The sequence below is a fragment of the Sciurus vulgaris genome (assembly GCF_902686455.1).
Source record: "Sciurus vulgaris genome assembly, chromosome: 8".
Lineage (NCBI taxonomy): Eukaryota > Metazoa > Chordata > Mammalia > Rodentia > Sciuridae > Sciurus > Sciurus vulgaris.
In genome coordinates this window covers 70,033,168-70,052,785 of record NC_136468.1, presented here as the reverse complement: position 1 = coordinate 70,052,785, position 19,618 = coordinate 70,033,168, and the positions used below count along the sequence as shown (strand labels likewise).

General features: G+C 37.2%; 1 protein-coding gene across 1 annotated transcript in view; it reads left to right on the top strand.

Annotated features, from left to right (window-relative positions):
- Nucleotides 1-17,439, top strand: part of LOC306667428 (laminin subunit beta-1-like) — a 69,947-nt gene extending 52,508 nt beyond the window's left edge. Inside the window, 10 exon segments of the mRNA XM_079150050.1 lie at nt 3,227-3,596; nt 6,589-6,773; nt 7,732-7,973; nt 10,530-10,733; nt 11,416-11,560; nt 12,613-12,820; nt 13,121-13,262; nt 15,483-15,659; nt 16,837-16,996; nt 17,137-17,439. Of these exon segments, the coding sequence (XP_079006176.1) occupies nt 3,227-3,596; nt 6,589-6,773; nt 7,732-7,973; nt 10,530-10,733; nt 11,416-11,560; nt 12,613-12,820; nt 13,121-13,262; nt 15,483-15,659; nt 16,837-16,996; nt 17,137-17,273 (1,970 nt within the window). The 3' untranslated portion in view covers nt 17,274-17,439.
- The last annotated feature ends 2,179 nt before the right edge of the window (nt 17,440-19,618 follow it).

The window sequence follows — 19,618 nt, the reverse complement described above, 5'->3', positions numbered from 1 at the left end:
CAGGGTCTCGCTAAATTGCTAAGGCTGGGATCAAACTTGCAATCCTCCTGCCTCAGCCTCCCAGGTTGCTGGGATAACAGGCATGTGCCACTATGCCGGGTTCCCAGCTTGCCTTCTTCATTACAGTTCTGGACTTACCAAACTTGCTGCTCAAGAACTTGGTGTAGTTGGCAAAGAAAGACAATATAAAGGTAAACTAGCAACACAGGGCAGGATGTTTTGAGGTAAGGGTCAGACAAATGGTGTCAGAAGATGGAGGTATTGAAGGCAGCTCTAGGGAATATCAGTTTACCTGTTTCTGGAAGATGTTCCAGTAGACAATCTGGCAGAGGCAAATTGCAGCTATTACCCAGGAAGACTTTATAAAAGTATCTGGAAGAGTATGAATCTGCTGTGCTTTGCCACAGTTGCCACCAGTTTTAGGAGGGTTATTTTATTTTGAGGAGGTATGTAAATGAGGTTAGGACCTTATTTGGCAAATGCAAGTTAACACTGTGCTCAATACTGAAAATGGAAAAATGGTTGAAGACATGCCCCTGCCTTTGAAGTCCACAGTCTAGTTAAGGAAATAAAATCATATTTATTTTACTTATTCACAACTTTTCCTAGAATGGATTTAAGGCCAGAGATGTATGTAGCATCAGTCTTTATTTACTCAAACACTATACAAATACTGTGAAATATCGAATACTGATAGAAAAATATTTTGGTCACCTGAGATTTGGAACTTTAAGCCAGGATTCAGAAACATTGGCATTGTAGACAACAAAGTCAATCACAGCTGTTGCCCAGAAACACTAATTTTTACCCCGTACTAGGCATGATTTTACCTCTTGCCATCTGGCCGTGTATAAAATGCCAACCATATCAGGCCTTTGGATCACTTCTAACGTTTTGAGTCTCCACTTATAGTGCTAGGGTGATTATCACAGTGGCAGACACCCACAAATGAGATTATATGCAGTTGAAAGCCTTTTAATATATATTTTTTATTTGTTCTAATTAGCTATACATGACAGTAGAATGCATTTGACACATCATACATAAATGGAGTATAACTTCTTATTCTTCTGGTTGTACATGATGTAGAGTTATACAGGTCATGTAATCATATATGCACATAGGGTAATAATGTCTGATTCATTCTACTATCATTCCTACCCCCATACCTTCCCCTCCCTTCACTCCCCTCTGTCTGGTCCAAAATACCTCTATTCCTGCCCCACCCTTAATAGTGAATTAGTATCTGATTATCAGAGAAAACATCCAGCCTTTGGTTCTTTGGGATTGCCCTATTTCACTTAGCATGATATTCTCCAGTTCCATCCATTTACCAGCAAATGCTATAATTTCAGTCTTCTTTAAGGCTGAGTAATATTCCATTGTGTATATTCATCTGCTGAAGGGCACCTAGGTTGGTTCCATAGTTTAGCTATTGTGAATTGAGCTGCTGTAAACATTGATGTGGCCGTGTCACTGTAATAAGATGATTTGGGGTCCTTTGGGTATAGACTGAGGAGTGGGATAGCTGAGTCAAATGGTGGTTCCATTCCAAGTTTTCTAAGGAATCTCCATACTGATTTTTGTGATGGTTGCACCAATTCCCAGTCCCACCAGCAATGTAAGAGTGTACCTTTGCCCCCACATCCACCAACACTTGTTGCTAGTACTCTTGATAATTGCTATTTTGACTGGAGATGACATCTTAGAATAGTTTTGATTTGCATTTCTCTAATTGCTAGAGATATTGAACATTTTTTCACATATTTGTTGACTGTATATCTTCTGTAAAGTGTCTGCTCAGTTCCTTAGCCCATTTATTGGTTGGGTTATTTTATTATTTTTTTGGTGTTAAGTTTTTTCAGTTCTTTATATATTCTAGAGATTAGTGCTCTGTCTGAGGTGCATGTGATAAAGATTTTCTCCCATTCTGTAGGCTCTCTCTTCATGTTATTGTTTCCTTTGCTGAGAAATTTTTAGTTTGAATCCATCCCATTTATGGATTATTTTACTTCTTGTGCTTTAGGAATCTTATCAAGGAAGTCAGGTCTTAAGCCCACATGATGAAAATTTGGGCACAGGATCTCTATTCTAGTGCCTAAATCTTTGATCCACTTGATTTTTGTGTAGGGTGAAAGAGGTTTAATTTAATTTTGTTCCATATGGACTTCCAGTTTTCCCAGCACCATTTGTTGAATAGGCTGTCTTTTCTCCAATGTATGGCTTTGGCAACTTTGTCTCATATGAGATAACTGTATTTACGTGGGTTTGTCTCTGTGCCTTCTATTTTGTACCATTGTTCTACATGTCTATTTTGGTGCCAAGACCATACAGTTTTTGTTACTATTGCTCTGTAGTAGAGTTTAAGAGTTTAAGGTCTGGTATTGTGATACCTCCTGCTTTGCTCTTCTGGCTAAGTATTAATTTGGCTATTCTGGGTCTCTTTTTCCAAACTGAATTTCATGATTGCTTCTTCTAGTTCCATAAGAATGTCATTGGATTTAATAGGAATTGCATTAAATCTGTGTAACACTTTTGGTAGTACGGCCAGTTGAAAGCCTTTAGGTACTTTGGATTCCTGAGACTTCTTCCAGATTTGGTTTTCTTTTGATCAAGGTTATGCATTTTACCAAGTACCACTGCTCTGTTTTGTGACCAGATAGGATCAGTTCCATTAGGCACTGCTCTGAATGATGCATCTTCTGCCAAATGACTCATATCAGGATGTAACCTGAATGATCTGTACTAACATGATCTGAAGGAAGTCATAGTTAGAAGGAGGCAGAGATGGGATGGAGGTCAAGAGCACAGACTCTGGAGTTAAAATGGTGAATCAGATTCCTGACTTGGCCTTTTCTGCATAAGACTCATTTTCTCTATACCTCACTTTCCCTATCTGTGAAGAAGTGATTGTTATTGCACCTATCTCATATGGTTGCCATGAAACAAGATCGGTAAAACATTTCTGAAATTCCTGGCACATAGTTGAAGTGTTCAACAAGTGTTAGCTATTAATTTTTAAATTATTTCTACTGCCAAGAGGGTCAACGAGGGTTTAAGTCATATGTGCTAAGGGAAGCCTTTGCAATTTCTACATGAGCAGTTGCTAATATGTCATTGACAGTTGACACTTCCCATTTTAACAGTGACCGAGGATTCTCAATGCTAAATCTGGTAATTGCAACTTGATTCAGTAGATCACCTACCATTACTGTTTCCTCTCTAGCCTGTGACTGTGACCCCAGGGGCATCGAGACACCTCAGTGTGACCAGTCCACAGGCCAGTGTGTGTGCGTGGAGGGTGTTGAGGGTCCACGCTGTGACAAGTGTACACGAGGATACTCAGGCGTCTTCCCCAACTGTACACCCTGCCACCAGTGCTTTGCTCTCTGGGATGTGATCATCTCTGAGTTGACCAATAGGACCCACAAGTTCCTGGAGAAAGCCAAAGCCTTGAAGATTGGTGGTGTAATTGGACCTTACCGGGAGACTGTGGACTCAGTGGAGAAGAAAATCAATGAGATAAAAGACATTTTGGCCCAGAGCCCAGCAGCAGAGCCACTGAAAAATATTGGGAATCTCTTTGAGGAAGCAGAGTAAGTAGATAATGAGTTAGAGTAACAACTTGCAGTGTTTTTCCAACTTTTAAGCAGCAGAGACTGTTTAAAACATCATTTCCCAATAGTCTTGACTGTGAGCACTTGGGTAAGTAAATATGGGTCCATTACTAGGACCAAGATTTGAAGGCTGCTGTGTAGAATGAGTGTGTGTGTTTTATTTTTTGTAAATAATTCTCTAAGGCAGTGGAATGGAAGGGACACTGGATTTCAGACAGAAGATCCATAACTAAGCCTTGGCTTTGCCATGTGCTAGGCTTACAAACTTGGATAACATTTCATTCCTGACCCTGGAAGAGGGAGAAAGTAACATTTGCCTTTACCTTACATTGTAAAAATGATAATTGTGAAAGAAAAAAATAACATTGTAAATTTAAACTGTCATTGCCTTTATTACATTGCTACTACTAGGGATATTCCACCAACACAAATAAGACTCCTGATTCTCAAGTTATTGTACTTCTTAGCCATGGATCCAGTAGCCATTCATCAAATTATAAGAACTCCTCTATTATGAAAAATTCTCTCCCAGCCTTCCTCAGGGTATTTATCTCTCTGATTGGACAGTGTTTTTGCCAGTTAAAGCAGAGAATTGAGCTGAGATGCCAAACTTCTTAGGCATCATTTTTCCACCCTTTCTCCTAGCCTCTTTTTCTCCTGTCCTAAAACATTCTAACTACCATTGCCAAAAAAGACCCCAGGAAACAGCATATTAAGACTTAGGAACTGAAAGGACAAAACAAAGGGGTACTAATGTTTGTTTCCCAGCTGCTATGGGGTTTTTACTGCAATCCACTATCTAGGCAAGAACAAGAGGACTCTTTCACATCTAAGTCCTGCTCATTAAGATGATTTTACATTATGACAGAAGTCCCATAGCTTTTTCCTGGTACGGTGATACTTAAATCGGCATAGCTGACCTAAGACAACATAGGAGAAGCAGTAAGAGAACTACTGATGTCATCAGCTTAAGTGCCTTGTCCTTCTAGATTTGATGTCGACTGATCCCTTGACTTTTTAAAGCCTCACATTTTCTGCCCAAGACCATGTAGTTGACCAGGGAGTTAGGAAATGTCTGATGTGGAGTAATAATGCATTTAATGAGGCATTTTACCTCATTAAGAAACTTAGCTTCCTCGTGTGCAGTGATCACAAGTTTTGGTAGGCCATGTTCTGAGTGCAGGCCCATTTAGGGAGAGATTCTTGGCCTGGGTTTCATGCCCCTATTTGAGAACCAAAAAATACAGTGTCCTTGGAGAGATTACATTCCAGGAGATTACATTCCAGAAGGAGCTGTTTCTACCCTCACTACTCTGAGGTAGACTGTAAGCATCTCAGGAAAACTAGCTTCATGAATTTTTTTAAACAGTGCCCAAGAATGCAGTTTTAGGATACGAAGTGATCTTTCTTTAAAAAATTCTAGAATATTACAGGGACAGTGGTATAGTTTGGTGGTAAAGCACTTACCTAGCTTGCATGAGGACATGGGTTCAGTCCCCAGCATCACACACAAAAAAAAGTTTTGATTTTTTATTATAATGTTTTTGAGACCTGAGAAGAAATGAAAGCCTTTTTCTGAATCAACGGATTAACTGAAAAAATGAAGTAACATCCACAGGGAAAAAAAGCGATTTATAAATTATAACCTCTTTACTGAATAGGGCAAATGTGTTAACTGCTATTCTTTGAGTTAAGTCATCCATGGTATTATTTCAGGTTTAAACATAATTTTTCTAAAGGCCCTCAAGTTTTTAGCATCTTTACATTTTCCCAGTTTGTTTTTGTTTTTAAGAGACAGGGTCACACTATGATGCCCATGCTGGCACTGAATTCCTGGACTTATCCTCCTGCCTTGGCCTGAGTAGCTGACCTACAGGTATATGCCACCACGCCTCAGTCATTTTCCCAATTTTCTGTACTATTAGATTCCTGAGAAAACAGTTACATTCAATTAGATGAACCAGTAATTCCCAGAAATAAGGTCTTCTCAAATACTACTTTGTCTCTTTCTCTCTTTTTCTGTCTGACACATACACACACACACACACACACACACACACACACACACCACAAACTGCATATACACAGTAATAAACAGATGCCTAAGTATAGCTTTGGAGATATGAAGATACATAACAAAATGCAGCTGGGTCTGGAGTACAAAGAACTATATGAAAGTTATATGTTTCTTTCTCAGTAAATGATCACCTTTTTTCTTAAGAAAAATGAAAGGGCAGTTTGGTGTAAGGAGACTCCTTTGATGGAACCTTACTTGGAGTGTATGAAAAGCTAGTTTGGATGGCTCCCATTGTCTTCATGGTGGGCTATAGGGTTTCCTCTTTGCATGTTCCATCTTGTAGAAGATCTCTGAGGTTCATAAAACATTTTTGGAAGGTGGCTGGAAGGCATAATTCTGCACTGAAATCATTTGTGTCTTTGAGCCCATGCAGTTATGTGGGCTTGAAGCTGCTTACACATGAAGCTGGGATCCGCACTGACCTGTGCTCATCTTATAGCAGGGACTTGGAACCCCTCCACGGCCACCCACCACAACCTAGCTGGGTGTTCATCTGTGCTTGTTTTCAAAGTCTTTGAAGAAAGAAAACGTGCTAGATTTAATAGAATCGCTTATAAGAGTAAAATCATTGTTACAAATTACTGAATAGGTTTGAAGTCAGAGTAACAGGCACAGCTGGACACAGTGTCGCACACCTGTAATCACAGCAGCTCAGGAGGCTGAAGCAGGAGGATTGCAAATTCAAAACCAGCCTAGGCAATTTAAACTTGGTCTGGAGATTTTTCTAAAAATGGCTGGGGATGTAGCTCAGTGGTAGAGACCCTGAGTTCAATCCCAGTCCCTAAGGGGGTTGAGGGGAGAATAACAGATACAATATTAGAAAATGTAAACATCAGACTTTACCATTGTCCTTTGATTTATTTTAAATAGGTAAGCTAATTTTTCTTTTTACAGGAAACTAACCAAAGATGTTACAGAAAAGATGGCTCAAGTAGAAGTGAAATTATCTAACACAGCTTCACAAAGCAACAGCACAGCCAAAGAACTGGATTCACTGCAGGCAGAAGCCGAGAGCCTTGACAAGACTGTGAAAGAACTTGCTGAACAACTGGAATTCATCAAAAACTCAGATATTAGGGGTGAGCACATTTTTGTGCAAAAACTAAATCCTGGACAATACATTTCACCATCTGCCTAACATTTTAATATAATACTGAGAAAAACACTGTTTTCTAATAGTTCCTAAACTTTTTCTCTTGGAGTTTGTGGCACAAATGGGGACTGAAGTCCCTGTTTTACAAAGGTGGGACTTGGGACACAGAAAGACTGAGACAGCAAAGGCCCCACGGGGTGAGTGGCAACAGTTGTTAAAATGTGATCCACTTCCTAATTTTTTCAGTTAATGGTTTAATCCCTTGGCCCTTTCTTGGAAAGAGGCTCTTTTGGATAGTAAAGACATTAAGTTGGTAATTCTGCAAATCCTTTCACATTTGAGAATGTTGCTTGGTCAGGAGGTAATTTTTCCAAATCCTTCATTTATTGGTATCATAGACCACATAGTACTCTCCCCAAAAAGCAAAAGAATATAGAAATAATAATCACTCCATTTATCCTTTTTTTTTTTTTTTGTTTTTTTTTTTTTTTTTTTGTTGTTGTTGTTGTTGTTGTTTCTTTTTTTTTTTTTTTTTTTAATTTAACTAGGTCCCTAAAGCTAAAACACATTATGCTGTTAGGTACATGATACTACTCATTTCAGTGGCCCTGAAGAGTAAATTAAGGAAAAAGCATCTGGACATACAATCTACAGACTGTCCAGCACCAACAATTTAACTATCTGTTTGCCTGTGAATAGAAACAACATGTGTGTGATTAATTTCTCATCTCTCATCCCAATGTTTGGCATCCTCTGGAATTCAACTAGGTGCTAATGGGAAGAATAGGTTCACTGGTCATGAGAGGAAAGCTCTACTTCTTCATAAAGATTTTTATAAATTCTGAAACCTTACAGTAAATTTAGGGCATCAAATATGGATGTTACTTGGTGAGGAAGTCGGGTACAATGATATTAATTGTGGGCAATTTCATTTCCTGCCCCAGGTGCCTTGGATAGTATTACCAAGTATTTCCAGATTTCTCTTGATGCAGAAGAGAGGGTGAATGCCTCCACCACAGATCCCAATAGCACTGTGGAGCAGTCGGCTCTCACCAGGGACAAAATAGAAGACCTGATGTTGGAGCGAGAATCCCAGTTCAGGGAAAAACAAGAGGAACAGGCTCGCCTTTTGGATGAACTGGCAGGCAAACTACAGAGTCTAGACCTTTCAGCTGCTGCTGAAATGGTAAGGTTTGGGGGTTGGCCTCACTTCTGCAGTATTGCTAGGAGGAAACACTGTGAGAGTGAAAACTCCCAGTCTTAGGTCTCCCAGCCAGTGTCGGGTGTCCATGACTAAGTCAGATAAACAGAGCATGTGCTTTCCCAGCCTTCCCCCTCTTCCAGCTATTTCTCTGTGGTGCAACCAAAGAATCATGAGCACTTTCCCACACTGAATGACTTTTTATTGAAGTTTGATCCTTTTAATGATGTGATTTCTTTCTTTTATAACCTTATTCTGATTCGAAGTGCAAAATATATCTCAGTGGAGGAATTCAGAATCATTGACTTTCCCCCCCCCCCAAATAAAAAAATCAGAGCAAAAGAATTTTTTCCATGGGTGTTAACTAAGATGTTCCTTTGTTTCAGTAACTTTACCTGGTGAAGATTAAGCCTGAAACTGGCTTAGAAAGTAGATTAATTTCCTCGAAGCTTTTAAAAAGTAATTTTGGAGCCAAATGAAATTGAGTAGTGAGTTTAATGAAAATCAGGCAGAAGGCCAAAGGACAGCCAAACTGAGCCTGTTTCTTCCTCCTGTTTCCTTACTATTTTTTATGGAAGGATACCTGAGAGAATTGATGGTACTTTTTATAGACTAAGACTATTTGTGTTCTCTGAGCCTAGAAACAAAAGAGCAGTAAGAGTGATGGTGTGTATTGAGTCAAAAGAGTCGAGACTTCATTCCACTTTGTTTTAGCCATGGTCCCTCCTTTCCCCATCCCTCTCTGAAATCAATGAAAACATACTGTCTGTACTGTTTTGTGACCAATTTAATTGATGTCTGTTAGGTTTGATGATATCTTGTCAAGCTTTACAGCACCTAGAAGTAGGGAGTATGTACAGCTGTCACCATTTATTAAATGAAAAAACTAAAGAAAAGTGAAGGCTTAGAACTGTGTAATCTGCACCTTTAACAGTAGATAAAGCTGTTATAGATTAACATGCCATTCTTTCATGTCACACTAGTTTCGCATTGCAGTTCAGAGATTTTGTGATGACTGATGTTTTTGAATTAGAATTCATAAGGAAGGAATCTTGATTCCAATTCAAGACCTTTTGCTCTGTTAAGAGGGCAACTCCCCGCCCCCACCACACACACACTACAAATGAGCACCTTCTCTGGCAGGCTTTTCCACCTGGTAAGCTACCTAGGGATTAGCCAATTTTGCCAGTTCTCTTACTGTTTTTGTCTTTGTTCCTTATCCTGTGAGAACTCTTTGGGTTCTATACAGTCTTTTTCTTGTAAAACGACAGATTTTTGTCCGTGTTTTTCTAGTACCTCCTGATCCTTTATCTTTGTTGATATTCAGCTAGAACCATGCTGTTTTTCTCCTGCCTGCCCCTGTCTATTGAAACAAAACAGACTAGTGTGCTGTCAGATTGTTTTTATAAAGCATCTCTGAGGTTTTAGGCCACTCTTGATTAGCACTGATGTTCTTCTGTAGCACACAGAGTAAACTTGCTGAAGCTTTTTAATGTATTGTAATCCAAAGATGTGAAAGACTGTTATTTTAGTTATTAATTTGAGATACAAAATTATAATTATCTTCAAAATTTCAGGCCAGAGAGCTGACTATATCTACTAAACTTCTTAAAAACAATACTATCCTCATTTGGGAGTATTCTAATAACTACTTTTCCATCACAATAAATTTTTTCTTTATAGTATATTTTCTGTAAAAGATCAGCTCTAAATATAGCTTCTCTTCCTGCTCAGCCTTTTCCATCATATAGTATACTTGTAATTTCTCAATTTGCATTTGCATGCCATAACCACTCAGTGATCTTTGAGAAGTTTTTGGCAGATAATAAAGGTGATCTGGGAGGTTGAGTGGGTACTGGTGGTAGGGAATAATTTGGAAAAGCTACAGCTACCTTTGTTCAGACTGCTTTCTCCCTTCCTTTCACATCTGTAATGTTCTCCCACTCCCCCTGCTCAAATTCCACCAGCCCTTCCCCACCTACAACTACCACAGTCCTCAGAAGTCTCTCCTTTGCCTTCTTTCTTTCACACTTACTGCATCTGACCTTTTCTTGATTACTTTATATGCAGTGCTTCTATCTTCCTAGCTAGATGTGAAAGCTACTAAAAGGCAATAGGCCTTTTGTTACCATGTTCACCAGAGCAACTAACATGGAGATGGGCCAAGAAGTTTCACAGTACCTTTTTTTTTTTTTTTTTTTTAAACCAACTGGCTAGGAAGAAAAAAAGAAAGCAATATTCTGTGGCTCCCACACTGACAGAATCCAACTTGATAAAGCAAATGATGTTCATACCCTGGGTATGGCCCTTATGGTATTCTAATCCATTTGGGCAGGATTGAGGGATGTGAATTTTGTTTCATTATAAATAAGGAGGTTTGCTAATTCCTGAGCCCCTTGTTCCTCTCTCCTGAACACTGTGTTTTTAAGCACCCTTGCCAAGGACTACATGCTCTCTGGGGCCACCCAGGCCCTGCACAGCTGTTATATTGCAGTAGATTCACTCTCTGAACTCTTATGCCTAATCTTTGGCTTCTTACAGACATGTGGGACGCCTCCAGGGGCTGACTGTTCTGAGACTGAATGTGGTGGCCCCAACTGCAGAACTGACGAAGGACAGAAGAAGTGTGGGGGGCCTGGCTGTGGTGGTCTGGTCACTGTTGCCCACAGTGCCTGGCAGAAAGCCATGGACTTTGATCGAGATGTCCTGAGTGCCCTGGCTGAAGTGGAACAGCTCTCCAAGATGGTAATTCAGTGGATCGCCCCAGTTTTTGTTACACTTGTTGGTTTGCTTTGTTATAGACTGGAGGATTTAAAAGGTTGAGATCAACTCTAAATGCTAACTGAAATGAAAAGATAATTTCAATGTCCAGTATAAAAATTCATGTTTTTGTGTGGCCAAGGAAGGTGACAAAGAGGTTATTTATTTATTAAGAATTTGCTTTCTTCTGAACAGAAAAACACATGCTTTGGGTGTAGGAAGCTCAAATCTTAGGTAAACAAGATTTTGAGATAACTGTTACTTTAGCAGTTTAATGAATACATCCAGCTATATACAAACATCCTATACTAAGCTATTGGGCATTTGTTCTTTTAAAGTGGCACATACTTATCACTGAAGTACTTATGTTGGTACTTGAGGAAAAAGACTAGGGAACATTTTATAGACCAAATGTTTTGGCGGAGTTAAAAACAAGTTGGGAAAAAAATAAATAAATGTTAGTCATATTCATGTAAGAATATTGTATGTGAATTTGTGTATCAAATGTTTTGTCTGTATAGGAATACAATACTTGGCTAAATGGAATAAATTTGTTTCCCAGAGACATGATTATAGTTTTTCAAATCATTTTTTGGACCCTTTCTAACATTCTGGTCTGCTTCAGAAAGAAAATTTTTTTCATGAGTAATTTACTCTTTATATTTAGGTCACTGAAGCAAAACTGAGGGCAGATGAGGCAAAACAGAATGCTCAGGATGTTCTATTGAAAACTAATGCTACCAAAGAAAAAGTGGACAAGAGCAACGAGGATCTGAGGAATCTGATCAAGCAAATCAGAAACTTTTTGACTCGTAAGGACATTTTTCATTTTACTTACACTTTTTGGGGGTCCATTTTTAGGTTTGTTGACAACCTAAGAACACATGCAGCTTAAAAATGAGCGAGAATCTGATATATTTGAATCCTAACCACTTTTTCACATTTGATATTTGAAACTCCCTGGCTTTGTTACCTGGTTTTCCTGCTTCTTTGACTCTGACTTCTCCTGTTTCTTTCTCTTTCCATAATTTTCTAAATCTAAGAAATTTATAAGGAATATCATAACACTTCATATCTGCATTTGCTTCCTTCCAAGCTTAAATTTTCATTGCAGGGGCAAAGGTTTTAGCTCAGTGGTAAAGTGCTTGCCTAGCATGCTGAAGGTCCTGGGTTTGATCTCCAGAACTGCAGGGAAAAAATTTCACTGCCTTCAATCCCAGCTTTAAATGCTTGCCTCTGTGGGATTCCACAATCCGAACAACTCACTCCATAGCTTTCACATAACATGCTCTGCCTATACTAGCAGTCCCCATCCAGAAATCTTTCAAATTCTGATATCCTTCAAAACCTGATCAGTACCTCATCCCTCTGTGAAGTCTTTCTTTACTACCTATAGCTACCTTTGTTGCTTTGTTTCTTCATCTAAGAAAGATTGAAAAAAAAAAAAAAATGGTACTTTAAGAAATAGCATAGACTCTGTTCAACAAAATGTAGTATTAAATTCCAAAATCATACTTTAAGATGCTGTTCCACTATTTTATAAAGCAGCTCAAAAGTAACCCATGACCAGTGTCTTTGTGATTGAGCACCAACATCTAAAAACTGTACAGTAGTTTTGATAATCACTGGAAAGCAACAAAGGCCAAAATGTCTGTTTCCAACACCCAATTCTAGAGCTTACAGTCTACCTGAGACTATGACAGTTCTGGTAATACTGTGTGCAATTACTTTTTCATGTAAGGTTAAAATTCTTAAACAGGAAATGGGTATCTCTTGGCATATCCCCATGATGCAATTCACATCATAGATGACTGATGTGGTTGAATAAATGAGTTATGAATTTTCACCTCTTTGCTTTTGACAGAGGATAGTGCTGATCTGGACAGCATTGAAGCTGTTGCTAATGAAGTATTGAAAATGGAAATGCCTAGCACTCCACAGCAGTTACAGAACTTGACAGAAGACATCCGTGAACGAGTTGAAAGCCTTTCTCAAGTAGAGGTTATTCTACAGCAGAGTGCTGCTGACATTGCCAGAGCTGAGATGTTGTTAGAAGAAGCTAAGAGAGCCAGGTATCTAAGGACACCATAGCATGTAGGGACCATATTGGTATTGCTAGCGTGGATTACAAAAGGATTTCTTTGACCAATGAAATCTCTAGGAATGACCTGTGTGAATCTCTCTGGGTCATTTCAACAAGGCTATCCTTTAAAAGAAATGTTCTTTGCCAGGCGTGGCTGTGTATACCCTGTAATCCCAGTGATTGTAGGCTGAGGCAGGATCACAAGTTCCAGGCCAGCCTCAACAACTGTAAAAGTAGCAAATCTACTTTTTTTTCATGTTAACAAAGTATTTTTCATTCCTTTACACAGCAAAAGTGCAACAGATGTTAAAATCACTGCAGATATGGTAAAGGAAGCTCTGGAAGAAGCAGAAAAGGCCCAGATTGCAGCAGAGAAGGCAATTAAACAAGCAGATGAAGATATCCAAGGAACCCAGAACCTCCTAACTTCAGTAAGATGTTATAGTCACAGCTGAATGTGGGGGGAAAATACCCATTTATCACTCCCTTTTTATCAGAAAAGTACATTTATCAATGAACAAGAATTCTTCCAACTCCATAGTAAAAAGAATTCCTTTTTAAATAAATCTGAACTATTGTTCCTTTAGCACAGATGCTAAAACTGAATGGTGATATTTTTCAGGAGGATAAAGGACTCTGAAGACAGACCATTAAGTCCCCTTCCTTTTCACCCCCACAAAAAGTCCTCCATTCAACAGTATGAAGTATAGTATTAAATTTTAAAATTTCCTCTTAGGACACTATCCCACTATTTTTTTTATAAAGCAGTCTCAAAGTAACCCACATAGATAGCACCAGTGTCTTAGATAATTGGTGGTGATTATTCACAAAAACTGTACTATAATTTTGATAATCATTGAAAAGCAACAAAAGTGAAAACATCTGTTTCCAATGCCCAATTCTAGAACCTAAAGGAGTATAGCTGAATGAAAACTTAAGTATTTTCTTTATAAGCAAAACACTAAGGAATTTCTAGATATTAAAGGCACTAGGAAAAGAATTTATTATTTTTTATTCTAACAATCCTCTTGCCTCTTAACAGAAGTAATGCAAACTTTTTTTTTTTTTTTAAGGAAAAAAATTTTAGGAAAGTGGCTTTTTGGTTGGGTTGTTGTTGTTTGTTTGTTTGTTTTTAATAGGTAAAGGAAACTTGATGACTAATTGAATTCCTGTACTTTGAAACTATAAGCACCCACCCAGTACCTGGCACTATCGGTCTTCTCAAGCCAACCATCATGTTTAAAACTTGATGGAGATAGTTTTTCAACATGCTTTTGCTACCACTGGTCGATACAAAACTATGTTCCTCTGTTCTACTGCCCTTGGTGAAATGAAAACTGCCAGCTGCTCAGCCATTGTTCCTTCTTAAGTTTTGAGAATATATAATGTCTCTTCTTTAGGCTACTTGTTCAGAAAAATATTAAAAAATGTTTTCTCACCAGACTATGCTATAACCATTTAAATATTTTGATTTCTCTAAGTTGTTGCAATTTCTTAATTGTACTAATAACATTTTAGTGAACTTTTACTTATTTTAGTGACTTTTAAAAAATTAGTTTTGAAAAGCAAATTGGAAAATATATAGTTGAAATATTTGGTTTGATGATACAAGTTAATAAGGTGGCTACTTTTCAGGGACTCTGGGGGCAGGAAGTGTTTTAGATCACAAACAGTAAGAAACGAAGAACCTCTAACTAAACCATGCTAGCAGAAGCTTGTGTGAATCTATTCTCTATTGTCTCAGAATTATTACTTGTTTCTAAGAATTTTTTTCTAAGTCAACAACTGGGTGAACTTTATGAGGCTAAGGATCATTTGGTTTGAAATATTTACAAATTTTAGCATATGTCCATACTGAAATTCATTTCATTAAGACAGTAATGGTTGCTCAGGTCTATCCCACAGAATAACTATCTTGAGCATCACTTTTAATACTAACTGGTCAGTGAAATCAACTATTCTATCATAGGCCAGACTAGCTGCCTGCTTTGGCTGGCTTTCAGAAACAGTGTTTGTTGATCCCCCCTTATCATTTTCCCAGATGAGATACTCTTTCCCTAAATAATTCTCCATATGTATAGCTTTCATCTATAACTTTCCCAGACTATATGCCATCACTCAATCTTATAAAAACTTTGCAGTTGAACATCATTAGCTGAAACATCCACTAGTAGAGTATGACATTTAGTTGATAGGAAAAAAAAAAAAAAAAAAAACTAAAAAAGTTGGATGAAAGTTATAATTTTCCCACTCACATTCATTTGGAAATTCACATGGAAGTCCCTCATCTCACAGCTGCTTATTTGTGAACACTCGTTAGCCAATTTGTAGGTGTTCCTAAAATGCTTCCTTACTCTATCAAGTTGCCAAGGCTTGTTCTTAATGTCAAATAAGAAAAAATTTCCATCAATCTCAGCTTGGATCATCAGAAGTACTAAATGAATAATGTGAACAAATACATGAAATGTATGTAGTAAGGACTAAAGCTTGGCTCTTCTTAAAACTTACTGAAATTATATTTTTAATTACTTTTGCTATACAACAAAATGACACAGCAGGCCTTCTAAGTCTTCTACTAAACTTGTACTCACAGTAGTTACTATCATTTCTTAAACTAATGGTTGTCTGGGTTCTTGAAATTATACTTGTAGATCGAGTCTGAAACAGCAGCTTCTGAGGAAACACTGTTTAATGCCTCCCAGCGCCTCAGTGAACTAGAAAGAAACGTGGAAGAACTGAAACAGAAGGCTGCCCAGAACTCTGGGGAGGCAGAATACATTGAAAAAGTAGTATATACTGTAAAACAAAGTGCAGAAGATGTTAAGAAGGTAAGTAAATCTTTGTAACTTCACAGCTAAGTTAATAAAGGCTCAACTAGTCTCTTCCTTGTCCAACTTGGAATTAGACATGATTATTCACTAGAAAATTACAAAATGACCCATTTTGAAATAATCTTTAGAGATGTAAATGGAAGTGAATATAGAAGTGTCCAATAAACATGACCTAAGACTTCAAATCTAAACTGGAATTAATTTAACCTAGGGGTGAAAGTCTTAAAACATATACTGAACTTATATGTCTGTATTATATTTTATTTAGAAAGCTCTTTATAGCATATAGTAATTACCTGGCCATTTGAGAATATTTTAAAAGCAGAATGAAAAAAGCCTAGAGTTCATTACAGAGAACAGCTTGTAGGAAATCAAATCTCACCTTTCAGACTCACTCATTTTGAATTTACTACACACCTTCTCATTAGAAGGTACTATATTTTGCAGAGAAAATCTCATGCAAGTCAAACTTTGAGCTAGAAGCCAGGTAGTGCTTTATGCATGTATTCTATTTCTCAATTTGTGTGGGTAAACGTTTATCCCAAAAAAACCAATATGTGAAGTTCACTGCAGCTGTCATTTCTGCTATAGTTTCCTATAGTTCAAAGGACAAAAATTTCCCAAGTACTCTGCTTATAGAGCATTTTAAATAAGGACATTACAATAAAGAACAAAACCCCTTGAAATGAAAGTTCCACAACTACTGTTTGAACAGTTTTTCAGGAGAATCATTTGCAGCTACTTTTCCAAAACCAGAGCAATTCTCTCCTCACCCCTTTTGTATATTGCTACAATCTCACTTTTTCTTAATTTTTTTGTTTGCCCTTTTCCTTGGTTCCTGATGTCCAGTTTTCAAACCCTGTATTAGCCAAAATGCAGATGGTCCTCCATCTCTTCAGAATGGACTTTCTTGTCTAGTCTACTTTATGAAGTTAAGCTACTTTTCTATGGAAAAGTATTCATCAAGAGAATGAGGGCTTAGCAGAAATGCCAAAATTTTTCTGAAATTAAAAAATATACATATTAAGTCTGAACACCCCCAGTGGCCCTTAATTTAGAACACTTACCTTGTGAATTAATATCTTCGTGATCTGAGCTTGCTGCAAGTACACAGTGGTTCTTAGATATAATTACTGACATTATCACCTCTTTGTGTCTAAATGTGGAATTGCAGACTCTGGACAGTGAACTTGATGAAAAGTATAAGAAAGTAGAAAATTTAATTGCAAAAAAATCCGAAGAGTCAGCGGATGCCAGAAGGAAAGCTGAAATGCTACAAAATGAAGCAAAAACACTTCTGGCTCAAGCAAACAGCAAGCTGCAACTACTGAAAGGTGGGTCTTTTCACTTGGGCTCATGGTTTTCCTAAGTTAAGGCATCCACAGATTTTCTTTGCCATATAGCACAGATTAGGCCAGGTTTTCAGATCATTGTAGTATAATCAGACTTAATGTTTTCTTTTTATCTTCCACAGATTTAGAACGAAAATATGAGGATAATCAAAAATACTTAGAAGATAAAGCTCAAGAATTAGTGAGACTGGAAGGAGAGGTCCGTTCACTCCTTAAGGATATAAGCCAGAAAGTTGCTGTATATAGCACCTGCTTGTAACAAAGGAGAAAGGGCTGTAAAATGGCCGAGGTCGTGACCAAAGAAAAATAGCTACATTTAAAAAACTGACATAATGATATTCAAAAGAAAACTCATTACCTATTTAATGTTTTTAATCACCAAATTTTGTATGGAATAAAAATAAAGTATGGTGCTTTTATATAAACAGTATAATTCTTACATTCATCATTACACTTACTGATTTAGTGTTTCACCATCAAGATTTACAAAAGCTATTGTCTCCACAAGACCTGTTTTATGTCTATAAGCAAGTTACTACTCATCCTGTCAACAGGTGTCACCATCTTCCAAAAACCTACCCCTTAAAAATCACTTACCAGTTGAATTTCCAGGTAAAAACTGAGGAAGGGTAGAGTCTAAGCTGCCTTCACTATTTCAAAGACTGCTTAGTTGTTCCAATCATCAACTTGGAATGTGAACAAAAGCAGTTTCTAGAATTGTGGCTTTTAAGTATTACCGCCTAGAATCCAGCCACAGTTTATGGATACTGCTTTTGCCTACTGAGCAATGCTACTATTAATCATATTAATAATCACTTAATGCATAGAAAAAAGTAAGTCACTTACAATAGAATTGCCAAGCCAGTGTCAATTATGTAGCTGAATTAACTAGATTACAGCCCAGCCACGCTATCTTCTTACACCAAGACTATGCTGTGGACCACTTTAACCACCCACATATCCAACACAGATGCATTTGAAGTCAGGCCTAGATAAGTAATATGAACAGCTGGAATTTAAACAAGGCAATGTCCCTCTGGTTCAAGGCAATTATTTGCCACTTTATATTGAATCCTAATAGCAAAATGGTAGTATCTTACCATTAGAACACCTATTATTTTTTCCTAAGTAGCAGAAACTCTCTCTATTCCCCATGACTTTTCAGTTAAAATAACAAAAGCTTTCACTTTATAATTATTAATTTTAAACTTTAAGCTCATTCTTCACAAGCCCCACAATATTGAACACAGTAGCTAAAAGTCAGTGAACATTTAAAATCTGTTTTATTCCTAGGACTTTATTCCCCATCTCAAATTGAATGAGAACCCTTAAGATGGGTTTATTGTTTCAATTCAATTCCTTATCTACAAATTTCCCGAGATTCAAGTAAACTAACACCATAATACTGAGAATTTTTTTAAAAAAGATGCAGAGTTCACTTGCAATAATGGCAAAGTAGACCTATCACACCAACACTTCTACTACTAACAAATGCAAACTCTGGACAAAATAAATTTAACAAAAACTGTAAAGGCACTGGAGAGCAACCAAAACAGATGGGAAGCCAGAGGTGAGTTGACACTAAAGCAGGGAACAGAACTGAGTGAATGTCCCTTTTTAACAAGCTGTCACTTGAGGAAAGCAAAAGCAAGTTTCTTTGATGTTAGGGGATCAGAGGACAATTTGGGGCAGCCACAACAGCTGGAACATGAAGAACAGTCTCAAAGAAAGTAGAGGCCTCCCCAGCCCAATTTTTAGCTAACCCTTAAATTATACATATTCAGGGAAGAGTTCAAGCAGCTCAAATAAAGCTAAAACAATAGAAATTTCAGCAGTCCCCCCATCCAACAAAAGTTTGGAGTTTAGTCAACTACCTGATTAATTTTTTTCAGTATTTTTAGAGTTATGTAAGAGAAGCCAGTTTACAATTTATCAGTCATGACTATGATATAATCCCTAAGACCACTGAACACTAAAAAGGAAAATGTAATCATATAATGCAATTAAAACCTAAAGACTAATAAACTTTTCCTTTTAGCTACAATCAACTGATAGTATCTTATTCCAAACAGATTATAATCACCATACTTTCCTTAAAACTATAACTTTTAAATTGCAGTCAAGTGAATATCTAGTTTGCCTATTTCTAATATTTAAATTTTTGTTCCTTTTTAGAAATCTCTACAATCTATACCAAACTTAAGAATCAGAAATAATCTTTAAATTTGGTTATAACATGGAAAAGTCTATTTAGCATTTAGTTCATGGCCTTAGGATATTTAAATGACCATTTTAAATACCTCTCAATTAATATAACTTTATAACATTCTTTAAAGAAATGATCATTTTCTCAGCCAAGGAAAATGACATAGAAAAAGACAGCAGGTTAAGATTCTTTATGTTGTATTTCTCCAAAAGTATATGCCAAACATTTAGTAGGTATCTGTAAAACAGGTGAAAGAGAAATGACTTTTTAAATGCCTTACTGTTGTACAATGTGAAAAAAAGAGATATTTGGGACTATAAAAGTAATAAATAAAATATACACCAGATGTAGTCATAATGAATCAAGACCACCTCAACATGTAATCAGAATAACCAGTA